This window comes from Mizuhopecten yessoensis, unplaced genomic scaffold (genome assembly GCF_002113885.1).
Source record: "Mizuhopecten yessoensis strain PY_sf001 unplaced genomic scaffold, ASM211388v2 scaffold10641, whole genome shotgun sequence".
NCBI lineage: Eukaryota > Metazoa > Mollusca > Bivalvia > Pectinida > Pectinidae > Mizuhopecten > Mizuhopecten yessoensis.
Genome location: NW_018408648.1, coordinates 387,004 through 404,007, shown reverse-complemented (window position 1 = coordinate 404,007; position 17,004 = coordinate 387,004). Strand labels below are relative to the sequence as shown.

The window sequence follows — 17,004 nt, the reverse complement described above, 5'->3', positions numbered from 1 at the left end:
CCCAAATGCTAAAGAAAATATCCCGATCAGGAAGAAAGCTATCGCAGCCCCAGATCAATAGATCATGCTACACAGCAAAACCATGTTATTGACTTTACAAGAGTCGGGCCAAGAGAGCATCCTGTTCAAGAGGTATAAAAGAAAACAAGCAATTTGACACTTTTGCACATCAATGACATGGTATAAAACAGAGTGTTGCCACAAATGAGTGTAAATACGCTAATAGCAAAGCTGAATTACCAGCGACTTGTTGCCAATTTGTCTATTGTTCAAACATCAAGTTTACCAATCATTTGTATGAAGGAAGATTACCATAACTCACATACGGGTAAAATGATGATAGATAAATTATATCCGTCAAATTTACATAACACCGTATTTCAGACGCAGGAGCGCACAAATCATTTCTTACAGCTATATGTTCCTGGCAAGTTCAGGGACAGATAGGATTCTTAACGGCCTATCAACATAAAAGAGGTCATAAGGACCGTTAAACTTGTGAAAGGAAATGACATCAAACGAACGGCAAGGTTAAACCGACCTGCGGCCAGTACCAAGCGACTGTCCCATGACGATCTCGGACCCAAGACTCAGTGATGGAGGGTTAGTGATCGTAGGCGGTCAGATGCCTTAACCACCCGGCCATTGTGACCCCCGACCCAGTGGTGGAGGGCTAGTGATCGTAGGCGGTCAGATGTTTTTAACCAATCCGCTACCGAAGCCCCCGACCCAGTGGTACAGGGTTAGTGATCGTATACGGTCAGATGCCTTAACCACTCGGCCACTGTGACCCCGACCCAGTGGTGATGGGTTAGTGATCGTAGACGGTCAAATGCCTTAACCACCCAGCCACTGTGACCCCGACCCAGTGGTGGAGGGTTAGTGATCGTAGACGGTCAGATGCTTTAACCACCCTGCCATTGTGACATCCGACCCAGTGGTGGTGGGTTAGTGATCGTAGACGGTCAGATGCCTTAACCACCCGGCCACTGTGACCCCCGACCCAGTGGTGGAGGGTTAGTGATCGTAGACGGTCAGATGCCTTAACCACCCGGCCATTGTGACCCCCGACTCAGTGGTGGAGGGTTAGTGATCGTAGACAGTCAGATGCCTTAACCAACCGGCCACTGTGACCCCGACCCAGTGGTACAGGGTTAGTGATCGTAGACGGTCAGAGCCTTAACCACCCGGTCACTGTGACCCCGACCCAGTGGTACATGGCTAGTGATCGTAGACGGTCAGACGCCTTAACCACCCGGCCACTTTGACCCCCGACCCAGTGGTGGAGGGTTAGTGATCGTAGACGGTCAGATGCCTTAACCACTCGGCCACTTTGACCCACGACCCGGTGGTGGAGGGCTAGTGATCGTAGGCGGTCAGATGCCTCTACCTTTCGGCTGACACGGATCAGGTCTTCGAACGTAACATTGTATTCGGTTTGACTATTGTAATGTCGATGTACATGACTATGTTTACGTCTATTTATATAACTGCATCCTGGACTTGACAAATTCCCTACAGAGTCCACACAGTCGTTGCATCCAATAGGGTGCAACCGTACCAAGAAGTCTTACGTAATGCACCTCTCGAAGACCAGCCGTATTGCCATGCTGGTGATCAACCATTTACAACCAACTATTTCACATACACAAATTCCACTGGCCCCCAGTTTTACTTTTAAACACCGAAATCAGTGTGTCCAGGTTACTATGACCATTGGTAAATTATGATAAACTTTATAATTATCACACTGGATCAACCAAACAGAATATATCAAATAAAGCAAGGAATTTTATACTTTATTATGAAAACCAAATGACAAAACCTTCAACCGACAATTGGCTGAGACTGGTCCAATGGTGACAGTAGGTATCCAGAAAAGGTACAATATACCTCACTGTGCGTTCCATAAAGTATCGACGCACTCTGGACCCCGACGTAGACCACGTCACCACTCATTAGGGTGAGTGTTACCGCGTTACTTCCCGCCGCGTACGAATTCGCGTCGTAGGCGTAGGCGGACACGACGTACATGAAGTTGTGGTAAAGCTCTAGGTAAAGTTCCTCGCCGGTCTCGGACAGCCCGTGGAAGTGGAACACGTAGACACCGGGGATCTTGGCTGTGAATGTTCCCGTGCTCATGTCAAAGCCATTCCCTAAGTTGGAGAATGGTAAATTCCAGAGGACCTTTTTGTAGGCGGTGATGTTGAGATTGTTTGTTAAGCCCACTGAGAAAGCGACTTCACTGAATCCTAAAAAAACAAGAATGTACTGAATTGTCTACAAAACCGGAATTCAAAACATATCAAACTATGTTCAAATGTGAACAAACGAAATATTTATTATGACACCATTGAAACAAGAGGCCCAATGGGCATGCATCGCTCACCTGGTACTAATCTCACACTTGTAACCTTAAAAGTGCTCTAAAATAAAGCTACAAGCAAAATATCAATATTCATGACTATAAGTCATTCAAAAGAACCCGTAAAAATATTTTAAAACATTAGACCCCTGTGACCTTGAAAGTCGAACAAGGTCATTACATTGAACAAACTTTATAGCCCTTCATCTCATCATGCAACTTGCCAAATATCACCACCCTAGGCATTTGCTTTAATGAGATTAGGTCATTTGAAGGTTTATATATATCTGACCAAATATGATCTTGAAAGTGGGTCAAGATCATTCAAATGATTTGATAGCCCTTCATCTAAGCATGCAACTGCCAAAGTCGTTTAAAGATTTTGAACATATTAGACTCCGTTTATTAGAACAAACTTGGTAGCCCTTCATCCTAGCATACTACTGGCCAGATATCATCACCCTGGGCCTTTTGGTTATTCAGAAGAAGTCGTTTAAAGATTTCAAACATATTTGACCCCAGTCTTGAATATGGGTGAAGGTCATTTATTTGAACAATCTATGTAGCCCTTCATCCCAGCATGCAACTGGCCAAATATCATCACCTGGGCATTTTGGTTATTCAAAAGAAGTTGTTTAATTTTTTAACATATTTGACTCCTGTGACCTTGAATATAAGTGAAGGTCATTTATTTGAACAAATTTGGTAGCCCTTCAGCATCACCCTAGGCCTTTTGGTAACTTAGAAGAAGTTGTTTAAACTAAAATATTGACGCCGGACAACGGACGGACGACGGACGCCGCGCCACGGCATAAGAATAAGACCGGCTGTTCCGGAAGGGTTAGGATTTAACGTCCCCGGAACAGCGATGATTGTATGAGGACTGATGCCTATGGAGATACATCCAAAAAGCAGAAGTAGAAAATTAAAAAAACAAGTACCTCAGTGTTGCAATCGGGATAGAACATCAATTTTGGATTTTTCAGTGTCCTCTTAGCAGGAGGCACTCAAGAAAAATAACCGATTATGCAGGGGGCTTACATTAGTCAACAAAACCGGATGGCAGGGACTTGTATTTCAAGCTCATTTGTTTGAAGCAGCAATAGGCTCGACGCACTCCAACTTGTCCACTTTACACGCATTATTATTGAACTAATTAATGAACGAATTTGGCAACAAAGTATACCTCTTCTTTTGCTTATCAAAACAATCTATTTTGGAACTTTAGATATTTCAGGAAATATTCGCTTTGATGTTATAATTATGTATGCAAAGATGAACATGTTATTTCAAGAACAGCGCACAGCAAGACAGTTCGGTACATATCTCCATTTGGTCTCACTCATTTTTTTACTGTTATGCACGGTTGCGTTTATACTAAACTTGTCAATATAACATTACGATACATACAATCACATGTATAATATTACCGCTAGGCCCGCCGTTATTCCCAGAAACCGTCTTTGACAGGAGGGCTCCAGAGAATGTGCAGTACACCTGGGATTGAGCTCCGAAAAGTTCTACGTCATATTGAGGGTTTGCCTTAATGGTCACATCGTCGTTTTTTTGCAGATGAAGAATGACGCTATTTGCAGCATCTCCCCATTCGTTAGTTGTATATGCATACGCAGACAGTACGTAATCGGCGTTCTTGAACAGCTCCAGATACACCTCCTGCAAAAGGAAAAACACTATGAAAATATACATATTCATAGGATACACATTCTCAAATTCTATTTTTTTTTTTTTTTTGCAAATAAATTTGATGTTCATCTGCAACAAGTAAAGCAAACGGAACCAGTATAGGTTCGAAGATTTGTTTATGTGTAGTTTAGATTAAAGTCATATGAAGACAAATATTATATCTATTCCGTCTTTTCGTATTGCAGAGTTATCTGCACTTGTGAGCAGGTATCGATTGTTACGTCATTTGTTTGTGAGAGTAACGTCATCAATTTTTGAGAAAACGACGTAATTTTCCCACACAAACCAATGATTTAACAATCAATACCTGCTCATAAAAGAAGTTAACTCTGCAATACGCAAAGACGGAATATATATTTATTAAGACATTAATGACGAACGCTTACATTTTATGACAACTGGGACTCAGTTTCAGTTGACCTATTGCGATCGCCTTTTGTCCGTCGTCGTGAGTCCTTAAATTATTCACATATTTGCTTCTCTAAAATAGTTGAACCGATTTCAATAACAGTTTGCAAGAAGTTTCGATCGTCAAAGGCAAGCCATAAGTGTGGCTTATATCATCTAACTCCCGCTCCGAGGCCTGGAAGCCGGACAAAAAGGGCTCTAATAGGCTAACATGTTATGTCTTCTTCTTCTTCAGGCCTAGATATTATGGAAGTAAAGGGAAAATATAAAAAGATTCCAAGTATTTGAACTGGGGAAGCAGATCAAATTGTTTTTGTTTCTTCAATGTCCACTTTGGAGAAGACAGCGGAAAACCCCCGATTCTTCAGGGCGTCCCGAAATCGCCCTTTACGACTTGTAGTTAGATACATCTAGTCCACTCTTTCCCCGAATCTGCGGAGGTGCATACATGGAAATGATTTTGTGCCCATTGCTTGAAGACACAACAAAGACCAAAATCATTCTTCTGAACCCATTCCAACATTTAGGAGGTTTTATATTCACTCTCTTTCTAACTACTTTTCGTATCCAAACGCCCCACTTGACAATACCCATCTTACAGGTTTCCACTGCATGTCGTAAAAAGACATTGATGTATGGCTTTCTGCTGAATTCGGGATTTTCCTTTTTTTTCTTCGGGTGAGTGGACATTTGAAGCGATCACAATTGATCTGCTCCCCTTACAATTGGGGTATGTATCTTTTCTTATCTCTTTCTTTTTGGCGGTTTCCCCTATATGACCCTGGCTGTTGCGAGGACATTAAACCTCAGACAAACTAACATCACAATTCTTAATTTGGCACCAAATTGTAGAACATCCGTCCGTATGAGGAAGGCAATGGGTTCCGTCCAAGGCAGGGCCATAGTAAAGTCCGTTGTAATGATAGTTATTTTCCCATTGTTAAATGTTCAGCACGTTTACGGTACTTTCACCAAGATGTTCAGGCGTTCCCATTGATTCCAAGTAATATTTCGGTCATCAACGATCTTAGACACCTTAAATACAACTTAGGATGATATATATTATTGCTAATGTGATTCGATCAGTTTCAACGGCGCTGAAATAAAATAGTATTGTTTGGTTTCAAAGTGCGGTAAGACCTTGCCCGAATACCTCCCAATTTCTTGCGGCCCAATAGCTAACTCTGCAATGAAAATCTTTCTTTCTTTATTGCAGACAATCTATGTGACGTGTTATGCTTGAATCGAGTTGGATTTACAAGATAACACATGCCACACTGATAACAAATTAAACCGCTGAAAAAGATGCGTTTACATAACCACTGTCAATAAACTTGTCTCTGTCATCACTATCTCGGTTCAAATTCGTCACGTGACCATCTAGGTACTATATTTAATATGGCTTCCCAGTACATACTGAGTAGTCAAACGGGATATATTGAATGGACTATGAATATAGGGATAGAAAGAAAACATAACACTGGCAGTACAGACAACACGTACATTCAATCATTGAGATATTGTTTTATATATTTGTCCCTTTGATAATGGCAGAGGCCAAAATTGTGAAGCTGGAAATCCTTATGATGACGTAAAAAATCTTTAAAGTGAACGTTTTAGACTTCAACCATATATTGGTCAGTTAGTGATCTGTATCAAACTTATTCCGACACTTTGGGTGTAGCGTTTTGTTAACAGATATTGGTATTTAAGAACGTCGTGTATTGGAGACAGTTCGTTTGTGTATTCGGCTTCTTGCGATAGCACGTATATGATGCCGACTTTCGAATGCTACCTTATGCACTCCACCCGAATGGTTTACAAAGCAACAGCCTACCATATTTAAGAAACTGCACTCAATAAGGATGGTTACAAAGGGAATACTCTATCATAGTTAAGATACTATACTCAATAAGGATGGTTAAAAAGGGAATACTCTATCATAGTTAAGATACTGTACTCAATAAGGATGGTTAAAAAGGGAATACTCTATCATATTTACGATACTGTATTCAATAAGGATGGTAAACAAGGGAATACTCTATCATAGTTAAGATACTGCACTCAATAAGGATGGTTAAAAAGGGAATACTCTATCATAGTTAAGATACTGAACTCAATAAGGATGCTTAAAAAGGGAATACTCTATCATAGTTAAGATACTGCACTCAATAAGGATGGTTAACAAGGAAATACTCTATCATAGTTAAGATACTGCACTCAATAAGGATGGTTAAAAAGGGAATACTCTATCGTAGTTAAGATACTGCACTCAATAAGGATGGTTAACAAAGAAATACTCTATCATAGTTAAGATACTGCACTCAATAAGGATGGTTAAAAAGGAAATTCTCTATCATAGTTACGATACTGCACTCAATAATGATGGTTAACAAGGAAATACTCCACCATATTTACGATACTGTACTCAATAAGGATGGTTAAAAAGGAAATTCTCTATCATAGTTACGATACTGCACTCAATAATGATGGTTAACAAGGAAATAATCCACCATATTTACGATACTGTACTCAATGAGGATGGTTAAAAAGGGAATACTCTATCATCGTTAAGATACTGCACTCAATAAGGATGGTTAACATGGAAATACTCCACCATATTTACGATACTGAACTCAATAAGGATGGTTAACATGGAAATACTCCACCATATTTACGATACTGAACTCAATAAGGATGGTTAACAAGGAAAAACTCCACCATATTTACGATACTGAACTCAATAAGGATGGTTAAAAAGGGAATACTCTATCATAGTTAAGATACTGCACTAAATAAGGATGGTTAACAAGGAAATACTCCATCATATTTAAGATATTGCACTCAATAAGGATGGTTAACAAGGAAATACTATACCACGTTAAAGATACTAAGTGAATCAGCTGTGATATCTTAACTTTAATAGACAGATTCTAGCAATGGAAAGCTGTCACTCGTAAACTGAATAGCACCAGGCTTATTTGTCTGTCCAGATATATTAATTCAGATGATTTTCTGATGTGAAGTGCTCGAGACTAAATGAGCTGTGATTAATCACTCATTCTAATATTCGATGTGAGCTTCAATAGATATCAAATGGGGTTCAGTATGGCACATAAACGTGTTATATTGCTTCCGTGGTTTTTAGAACAAAGAAAGGGATGATTTAATTTAATTTGCAATGCAGCTTTTCCAGAGGTAATCATTTGCTAACACCCAAAAGCGCAATTGGTTGTGAAATACATAAGATGTAAATGATTATGAAGATGTTTATGTGAAGAAAACTTACCTTATCGGCTAAAGCCAATGCGTGGAGATGGAAGATATAGTAACCTTCATCAGGTGCTATGAAGTCATGACTGGTGAAGTTGTACCCTGCCATAGCTGCGTTATTGTTGAAATCCTCGTTATACGCCACTTTGCCTCCATCAGTGATGGATTGGTTCACGTTTAAACCCACCGAAAACGCATGTGGTTTGTTTTGATCGAAGCCTTCATGATCTGCACGAAAAAGACACCTTAGTGTATTTACTAGTAGTTGATGAGTTTGGGAGAATATGGATGATTCCCCATTTAAGATGGTAACGCTAGATTATTCAGCAGAATAAATACTTTGTTTTTGGGCTCTCTACTTGAGTAATGAGTCAATTAATACAAATAAATCCTACGAAGCTTTTTGTCTTTCAAAACATTTATGTAAGCATGTATGTATATGTATACGGTAACAGAGGATAAATTACAACTGGTTTGGAAGGAACATAATAAGTGCAGTCAAACAAAACAGTAACTGAGTTGTTCAGTGAGACAACTCACCGAAGAATCCGGAATGCATAAGAACTCCGGTGAAGGTAGTATAGATCTCGTCCGCAGCCCCATAAATCGAATTGTCGTACTGATCATGAGCCTTTACGTACACTTGGTCACCGGGGTTGAGATAAAGCAGGGCGGAGTTCCCGGCGTCAGCAAATCCACTTGGACTTGGGGTGTGTGCATAAGCTGAGCATACCAATTGTGTGTTCTTGTACAGCTCAATCCACAGCTCTGTGTTCTGACGGGTAAGGGAGTAGAAGTGGAAGGCGTAGAGGCCCTGATAAGGACGAAAACGAGGGAAGTTACAAATCTGATTCAATGTACCTAACCTAATCTATAGAGATAGATGAACAGTTTTTTAATCTATTTTCATTGGTCACCGAATAGATGCATAGGACAAAAGAATACAAGGTGAGGTTTTGAATGGAATGCTGAGAAATAGTCATTGTGTTTTAAAAGGATATGGTAGTTGTTGGCGAGAAGGGAATGTATTTTGACGCATTAAAGAGTATGAAAGAAGTGGGAGTGTAGAATAGCTGTTTGGTTTTAACGAGTTTAGCACCTTATTAACAGCCCATGTCATTTAAGGACGTGTCCGTGCATATGAAATGCATGTATGCATGCGACTATCTGCTGGAGGTGGTATACACACATGGTCTTAAATTCGAAACTAACAAACTTCCGAATGTTTGTTTTCTTCTATTTCCCACAAGACATTTTGTTTCCTAGTCCCATGATTGGAAAGACCTAATTATCGCCTAGTGTTGAGCGTTTGCGAAAGATGGGTAGGCAACCGGTTCTGTCCCCTGGACGGGACATACTGAAATACTTAAAATGGTAGTTGTTGTTCCCTCGCTTTTATATAATGATATTATGATATATTGCCATTGTGAGAAATTATTTAGTTGGAATAGGAGGGGTTTCAGCATTCAGCATTACATGGATTTCTTCAACATTCGTGTGCAACTTTTGTTATGACTTATGAAATCCACTGTACTAGCTTATCACGCTTCTGTATAACAAACTGTCCAAATACCGATTAATGATCAAGATAAGGACATGCCTACCGAAATTTCCCAGAAAAATTATAAACTAACTTTATCGCTGGCTTTTCCAGTTGCTCAATATCCACACTTCTTACTACTGGTACCATTCAAATCAGTCTTAGGTCCTTGTTTTAACACTGTATACTCGAGAAATGGAATTCAGGCAAATATTTTCATGAAAATTGTTCATCGTACTTATAGCATGTCAATCTATTTGCGACCCAAACGTATGCCATGAAATGAGACACTATTTTAAGTTCAAGTATATACCTAGGTCAAGTGGGATTCAAGAAAGACGTTGCCATGTAAAAACCACTAAAATCATAATAAAATTAGTAGGAAATATATTTTAGCATTAGTTGGGCAGTGCTGGAATTGTTGAATGTTAGCTGTGAGCGCCAGAATGGCAGCACCGGCTGTATGCTCTTCATGGAGTTGAGAGGATATTGAATGGTTGTTAAGGCCTAATAACCACGGATAATAATTTGTGAACCGCTTGGAGACGACGAACTAGGATGTGATAAAGTGGTATACATAAGAACCTCAAATTATTGATTATATTGTAATTACTGTCAGGACATTGAACAGCGCAACACTTGGGGATCTTTTTCTTTCCATATCTTTCCTGACTTCTTTCTTTCTCTTTCCGATGTCTCACTCGGAACCCGTCCGCATTACCCGGTTGATGTGGGGACGATCATCCCGATTATGCATGTATTTTTATAGCAATGTTAAATGGCACAAAATGATACTTTATACAAGGTTTATGTATTCGTTACGATCACAAGGTCCTTTGTTTTATATATTTATACCAGTCAAATATGGTACTCGGACATGGTTTGTGCATTTTCACAGCCACCCTCATATGTTTTAACCTTGGTATATAAATAAATTTTAGAAAATATGTCGTTTTTCAGCATTCTGCTATGTCGCAAAAGGGATAGACATGCTATACACCCGGTGAACTATTTTTACGAAGTCATCCGCCTTAAAGCCTTATTGACTGCTTTAATAACGCTATGGATTACTTTAATACAAGTTAAATATTTTCAAATTACATATATGAATTTTGTGTGACTTTAGTATGTTCAGTTGGCTTATTGAACCTTAACTTACAACGTGACGTCTGTATATTACATAGCAAATGAGATCGAAGATTAAGCTACCCGAGTCAGAAAAAAAAAGATAAAAGTTTTGCATCCCAAACTAGTAATATCTAAAGAAGAATGTGTTATAGGATACCAGCAAGACGTCCTAGTAGTGAGTCTTCAGATTGCTGTTAACGTTTTTATATATTGCTTGATAAACAAGAGATCCCAGAGGGATCTTGGCGCCCACCTTTGTACCATCTTCATTAGTTCTTTGTCAGTTCGATCTTTTCTCTTCTTTCCTCTAATCTGTTTGATCGAGTCATGTTAACAGTAAATGCACCTTGAGGTAACTTTTGATCTAAACTTAATATTGATGTGTATGACAGCCAACCTTCAAAGTGAGTTTGTCATTTCACATATTTACTAGTGCAGTACTTAATGTGAAAGAAATAGAATCGATCATTGCAATAGGAGAAAGATCTGTTTAGTTCTTCTTTTAATCCATTTTGTCTCTATGATCAGTCTCAAAATATAACATGCACAACGAGAGATCAAGGGGAACCTACATATAAAAGACATATGAGAAAGATCCCTCTGGTACTTCCCGAAAAATAGCGATAACAAACTTTCACTATCAAAATCAAAGATGGCTGCCTGTCGGCCATGTTGTTTATCCAATCAGTCTCAAAAATTGCCCTGCACAGGTAGGACCAAGGGGAACCTACATATGAAATTTAAAAAAGATCCATCAAGTACTTCCGGAGGAATAGCGATAACAACCTTTCACTTTCAAAATCCAAGGTGGCTGCCTGTCGGCCATGATGTTTATCCGATCAGTCTCAAAAAATGCCCTGCACAGCTAAGGACCAAGGGGAACCCTCTGGTACTTCTTGAGAAATACCGATAACAAGAATTGTTTAAGGACGGACGACTGACCACGGACGCAGGGTGATTTGAATAGCCCACCATCAGATGATGGTGGGCTAAAAACAGGTTGCAGTGGAGATGAAATGCCCATCAAATCAACATACGATTTCCGCCCAGGTACCTATTGCAATGTTTAAGTGAGAATGGTGCACTGGAAGTTGACCGTCGTCTGTGTGCAAGTTAGACGAAGGACGAGGACGTTATTTTCAACGTAGAAAGGGATCGCGAACAGTAATTAGAGGCTTTAACTGGGTTATTCCGGCAAAACATACCGGAATTACGTTTAAAAAAAACTAGTTCCCAAGATTTACCAAAACATTTTCCTCCAACCTTAAACAGGTATTTTCTTCAAGAAACACTATATCTGGATTAAGTGAAGTTAGTGTAAAATGTATCTCTAAAAACTAATAATAGTTTAATAAATATACAAGTATAAACTATAAAATTCAATAACATCAAAGTCTCCTACCGATATGATGATGGTGATCATCGGTCAAGATAAAGGGTCAAAGGTTTTATCTGACAAACCTTGGGGATTGGGGTATTCCGTCTTTTCGTATTGCAGGTATTGATTGTTACATCATTTGTTTGTGAGAGTAACGTCATCAATGTTTGAGAAAACGACGTAATTTTCTCACACAAGCCAATTACGTAACAATCAATACCTGCTCACAAGAGAAGATGAGTCTGTACGCAAAGACGGAATAGGTAGGTGAACCATCGGTCACTTTGTTTCTATATATAACTTCCAGCAACAAAGATAACATGTTGTGTTAACAACCTTGTGACGTAAAAATGATCACGACAAATATGGACTAAGAATTAACATTATAATATATACAATCATCAATAGAATATTGCTATTATTTGGGTGTGAACGAAATTAATTGATTTTGTTTTTGAATCATAAATGACCGAATCATTAATAGATAATTGTTCATATCACTAAAAGTGAAATCATAATACGAACTACTTTCTACCTCATGCCGAATTACTTGACAGTATATTCTACAATTACAATGTTGAGCTTTTGAGATTGACGTATTTGAAAAAAACATGCATTGACGCTTTTCTTGGTCATTCTCAAATACGTATATATAAATATAAAAAAAACCGTAAATGCTTTAAGAAACTATTGATGAACATGAGGATGACGAGATACACATCATGGTATATGATGTCAGAACGTGCCAGAAATAAATGGTTTTAATCCTCAGAAATGACATAAAATAGACCTACTGTCTTAGTTGCGTTAAAGACGCCATCGCTGCCAATGTTGGCATCGACGGATGTGATGATTTTGTCGTAATTCAGAGTTTCTCCCTGAAGTAGATGTAAATGTGAGGTCTGTCCTTTCGTGAAAGCCACCGTTGGCATCAGTGTACTACCTTGGCCATCTGTAACAGAAAAGATAACATGTACAATAACAGTAGATTCCGATATTGTCTAGCTTCAAGCGTCGTCAAACTTATCTCTAAAACGCTACTGGTCAAGAACAACTTAATGGATTTTGATTCTATCAGCTCTGGAGCATTGTTGATCAAAGGGAACTCAGCGTTGTATAGTTTTATAGTTTGGTCCTTCTGGGGGAATAGGGGCGGGGCGCAATAGTGGTACCATACAAAAGTAAATATTTCAAATCTAATACCTTCAAGGGTTTCAACCAGGCGCAGATCAGCTTGAGGTCAAGGGAATGTAATGCTGTGTAGGCAGTATTTCATACATGTAGTATTAACTGAATTCAACATAGCATTACCTCAAAATGTCACAATGCATTATGCTTGGTTCCCAGACATGTGAGAATACTTATTAAACTTTGAACTGTTTTTGTATGACATTTATGATATAATTGAATGCCACAGCTTTGCAAGCAAACAAATCATAATGACCTGCGAAGAAGAAAAAAACGACAAGTATGACGAAGAAGAGCACCAGGTCTGGCCGAGGCAAGAAGAAGGCGCTATCACCCTCACCCTATCCTTATCCTCGCCGTCATCCACTAGACTTAAAGCTGCTGATTTTCCTGCTGCCGTCCGCCGCTCTCAGTCTCCTTCTCCCTTAGTGGATCAGTAGCTGGTTCTGTGGCTTCCAACGCCTCCAATACAAGCAAGACGGAGAGGGCCAAGAAGCCTGCTGGTCTCCTGTCCATAGACGATGAAGAAACCAAGCTCGAGTTTCTGTATGACAATGAAGTCCTGTACAACGTCAAGATGAACGACTTCCGGAGGACGGAACAAGATCTAGGAGGACTAGGCCGCGAGCATGGGCAAGATCAGTGTTCTTCTCCAGGGCTGGTTCAAGTCCTTGCGAGATACGTACATGTACACTCGCATGGACAAGAAGAAGAATGGGGATCATAGAGCAAAGTTTAACTTCCTTAAGACAGTCACCCGCCACTATTTTAAGCCCTGCGATATTGTAAGTATTGCTACAAATTTTCTCTTTTTCTCGAACGACAAGTGACTTGGTGTGGTGAGGGATCCTTTACCCGAACTTCGTCAAGGCAAACGTGCTCCCAGAGGCAAGGTAACGCCGCCGTCACCTATCGATCCATGGTCTTACCAAGACCCCTTCCAATGACATCTTCTCCTCCATCTTCTATTGGCATGGAACTGATAAGGCCTAATTCGATGAGATTCTGCTGATGTTGGAGAACGACTGTTTGTTATTCTTGTCGCAGCCGCTCAGGATCCTCCATCTTCTCTAAAGGTTGGGTTGAGCAGTGACGATGAGTTACTCATCGGGACCCTATATATTCCGTCTTTGCGTATTGCAGAGTTATCTTCTCTTGAGAGCAGGTATTGATTGTTACGTCATTTGTTTTTGAGAGTAACGTCATCAATATTTGAGAAAACGACGTAATTTTCTCACACAAACCAATGACGTAACAATCAATCCCTGCTCTAAAGAGAAGATAACTCTTCAATACGCAAAGACGGAATACAGAGACACCAACCCACTGGACTAACAGCACGTTCAATAAGTTACTCATAAATTACTTATACGTTCATTTGCGTTGCAGATACGTTCGACATAGGTTTGAAGTAAGTTAGAAGTACGGTAGACTTCATCAGACGAATGCATAACGTATGAGTAACGTATGAAGCATACGTTCCATACGTCGAATTATTTTGTGCTTGCACAGAACACTTTGGGGGGCTTGACGTATGCCAGCGTGTGACACCGTGCTGTTAACGTATGTAGCGTGTGCGTAACGTACCCTGAACTGATATCCGCGTACACCAGCGCATGCTACCGTGTTTGAAAAAAAAAGTGGCATACGCTGGTGTACGCTAGTGCTATACGCTATGATGTGACAGGGCCATGAACGATTGCTCAATATTCACGCCAAAAGCGCAGTTCTACCAAGTACGAAAATAATCGTCAGAAAGGAATTAAAATATATAAATATAAGAAATGTTGCAAAAGATTTGTTTTAAGTACAGGACACAAAAGCGAATCTGCAAAGGTTTCCCCGACATAAGCCGTGCCTTAATTCCGGAAATACCTCTGTAGGGAAAAACAAACTTGTTGATAAAGATGAATATCATACAAAGAGAAAAAAATAAGAAAGCTGAAACTATTACCAGCTCCAAGAATCACAACGGTCAGCGCAACAACAATAGACAAGGCGGCCATGTTGTTCAGTATCGTCCTCGTCCGTCTACTGTCTCCGCAGACGTACCACCTCACGCCTACATTCAAGATAGATATACGCGTTATCGTCCACCAGACTGGAATTTCACACGACCTTGAAACAGATACCGATTTAATGGTGTTCCACTATTAATGCAGAACAATGGCATCGTCTTAAATTCAGGTCAATGTACTACAATCACACACAATTATAGCACCAGCGTACACCAGCGTTGGCCCCGCCCGTCAGCCCCCTGGGGGTCAGCCCCACCATTTGTATAATTTTGAATCCTCACCACCTAGGGATGCTTCCAGTCAAATATGGTTGATATTCATCTCTTAGTTCCAGAGAAGAAGTCGCTTAAAACAATATAGCCAAATTGCCTCCTTTTGGCCCCGCCCCTCAGCCCCCTGGGGGGGCAGCCCCACTATTTGTACAATTTTGAATCCCCACCACCGAGGGATGCTTCCAGTCAAATATGGTTGATATCCATTCTCTTAGTTCCAGAGAAGAAGTCGCTTAAAGCAATATAGCCAAATTGTCCCCTTTTAGCCCCGCCCCTCAGCCCCCTAGGGGATCAGCCCCACTATTTGTACAATTTTGAATTCCCACCACCTAGGAATGCCTCCAGTCAAATTTAGTCAAATTCCAATCAGTGGTTAAGAAGTCGTTGAAAGAAATTGTTGACGTATGGACGACGACGGACAACGGACGGTCGACAGACGCCACTGTATGGCATAAGCTCACCTTGTTCCTTCGGACCAGGTGAGCTAAAAATACAGATTTTGCATAACAGATTGAAGGTAAGCGCTTTAAGGAATTTGCGCACTCATTATCTGAAACATTCTGAACGGTTCGTCATCAGAGGCGAGGTCATCAAGGCGAATTAATGCTGGCTTTTGTTTTTGTTTGTACAAGGTTTATTGTTCTCGCAACAGCCAAGGAAGACCACCCCTGAACGTCGGGGATTAAGACAAGAGGCCCATATGCCTTAAGCTTAACCTAGTTTTATAGTAAAAAAAAATATTATTGAAAAGTGAGGGGGACATAATTTAGTAACAACTTCTAAAAGTTAAAGGGGCATCACGCTGAAGTAACTATTTTTTTGTCTTTTTTTTTTTCAAATACTACATAAACATATCAAGTGAGACTCCTTATGGAAAATAACGATCGGATTTGGCTGAAATAGATTCATAAAAATGATCAAATCTAAGATAATCATCGGTATTTCTACCTGTCTGACCAACGTTTTGTTCAGGGATTTCCCTCTACTAGCGCATGCGCATTGCACACCACTTCTTTGTAAACAAAATGACTGGCCGTGTGAAGTAAGCCAAAGAAAAAGTGTTGTACCGTGTCAGCTACGAAGCGAAAAGTTGCCAAATGGTCAAAAGATAGCGCAAGGAGTACGTTACGAAATCATTATTACAGGTGGGAAGTATTCAAAGGAGAAAATAACTGTCCTAGCAGTAGGTACGATGCATGTATTCTTCCGGATAGCCGGTTAAGCTGAAATGGAATCGACAGAAATGCTTTATTTATAAATATCTAAAACTATTTACCTCGCTAGTATCTTTGTCTGAGTTTGAACACAGATGAACTTAGTTTAATATGTCAATGAGCATGTATCGGAGAGAGTTTACTTTGTGTTTCTATAATTATACAGTGGTTTATGCGAAAGGAAGGGATAAGTGACTGGTTAGTTTGATTTTGTCATGCTGAATTTTTTGTTTGTTTTTACATACAAGATTTAAATTGGTACTAGTATGAATACCCGGCTTCGACACAATATATAAAAAAAATCTCTCGTCGTCAGAAAGCTACATTATCGCAGCTAGATTAAAAATGTCAAAATGACGGGCCAGGATGAATACTGAGGAAGGAGAACCTACTTCTAGTAACTATCACGTATTTTTTTTTTAAATCGTGATTTTTCAACAGTTCATGTTTTCATATGTTGTTGATTTAGAATGTATGATCATGTAACAATCTTTTCTCTATAAAGAATTAATTTTC

The 17,004-nt window shown here is 39.7% G+C and overlaps 1 protein-coding gene across 1 annotated transcript; it reads right to left on the bottom strand.

The window, feature by feature from the left end:
- Nucleotides 1-1,783: 1,783 nt before the first annotated feature.
- Nucleotides 1,784-15,055, bottom strand: LOC110461602. The gene is made up of 6 exons (XM_021515141.1): nt 14,939-15,055; nt 12,591-12,748; nt 8,291-8,564; nt 7,767-7,978; nt 3,796-4,039; nt 1,784-2,252 (listed from the first exon to the last, which is right to left on the bottom strand). The coding sequence occupies exons 1-6, from the start codon at nt 14,988-14,990 to the stop codon at nt 1,828-1,830; spliced, it is 1,365 nt and encodes a 454-aa protein (XP_021370816.1). The 5' UTR covers nt 14,991-15,055; the 3' UTR covers nt 1,784-1,827.
- Between the last annotated feature and the right edge of the window lie 1,949 nt (nt 15,056-17,004).

Excerpts from the sequence above, each read along its gene's own strand:
- LOC110461602 (XM_021515141.1), bottom strand. The coding sequence starts at position 14,990 with ATGGCCGCCTTGTCTATTGTTGTTGCGCTGACCGTTGTGATTCTTGGA. Across the intron at positions 8,565-12,590 it reads TCTTTAACGCAACTAAGACA|GGCCTCTACGCCTTCCACTT; the intron begins GTAGGTCTATTT and ends CGTCCTTATCAG. Across the intron at positions 2,253-3,795 it reads GAATAACGGCGGGCCTAGCG|GATTCAGTGAAGTCGCTTTC; the intron begins GTAATATTATAC and ends TTGTTTTTTTAG.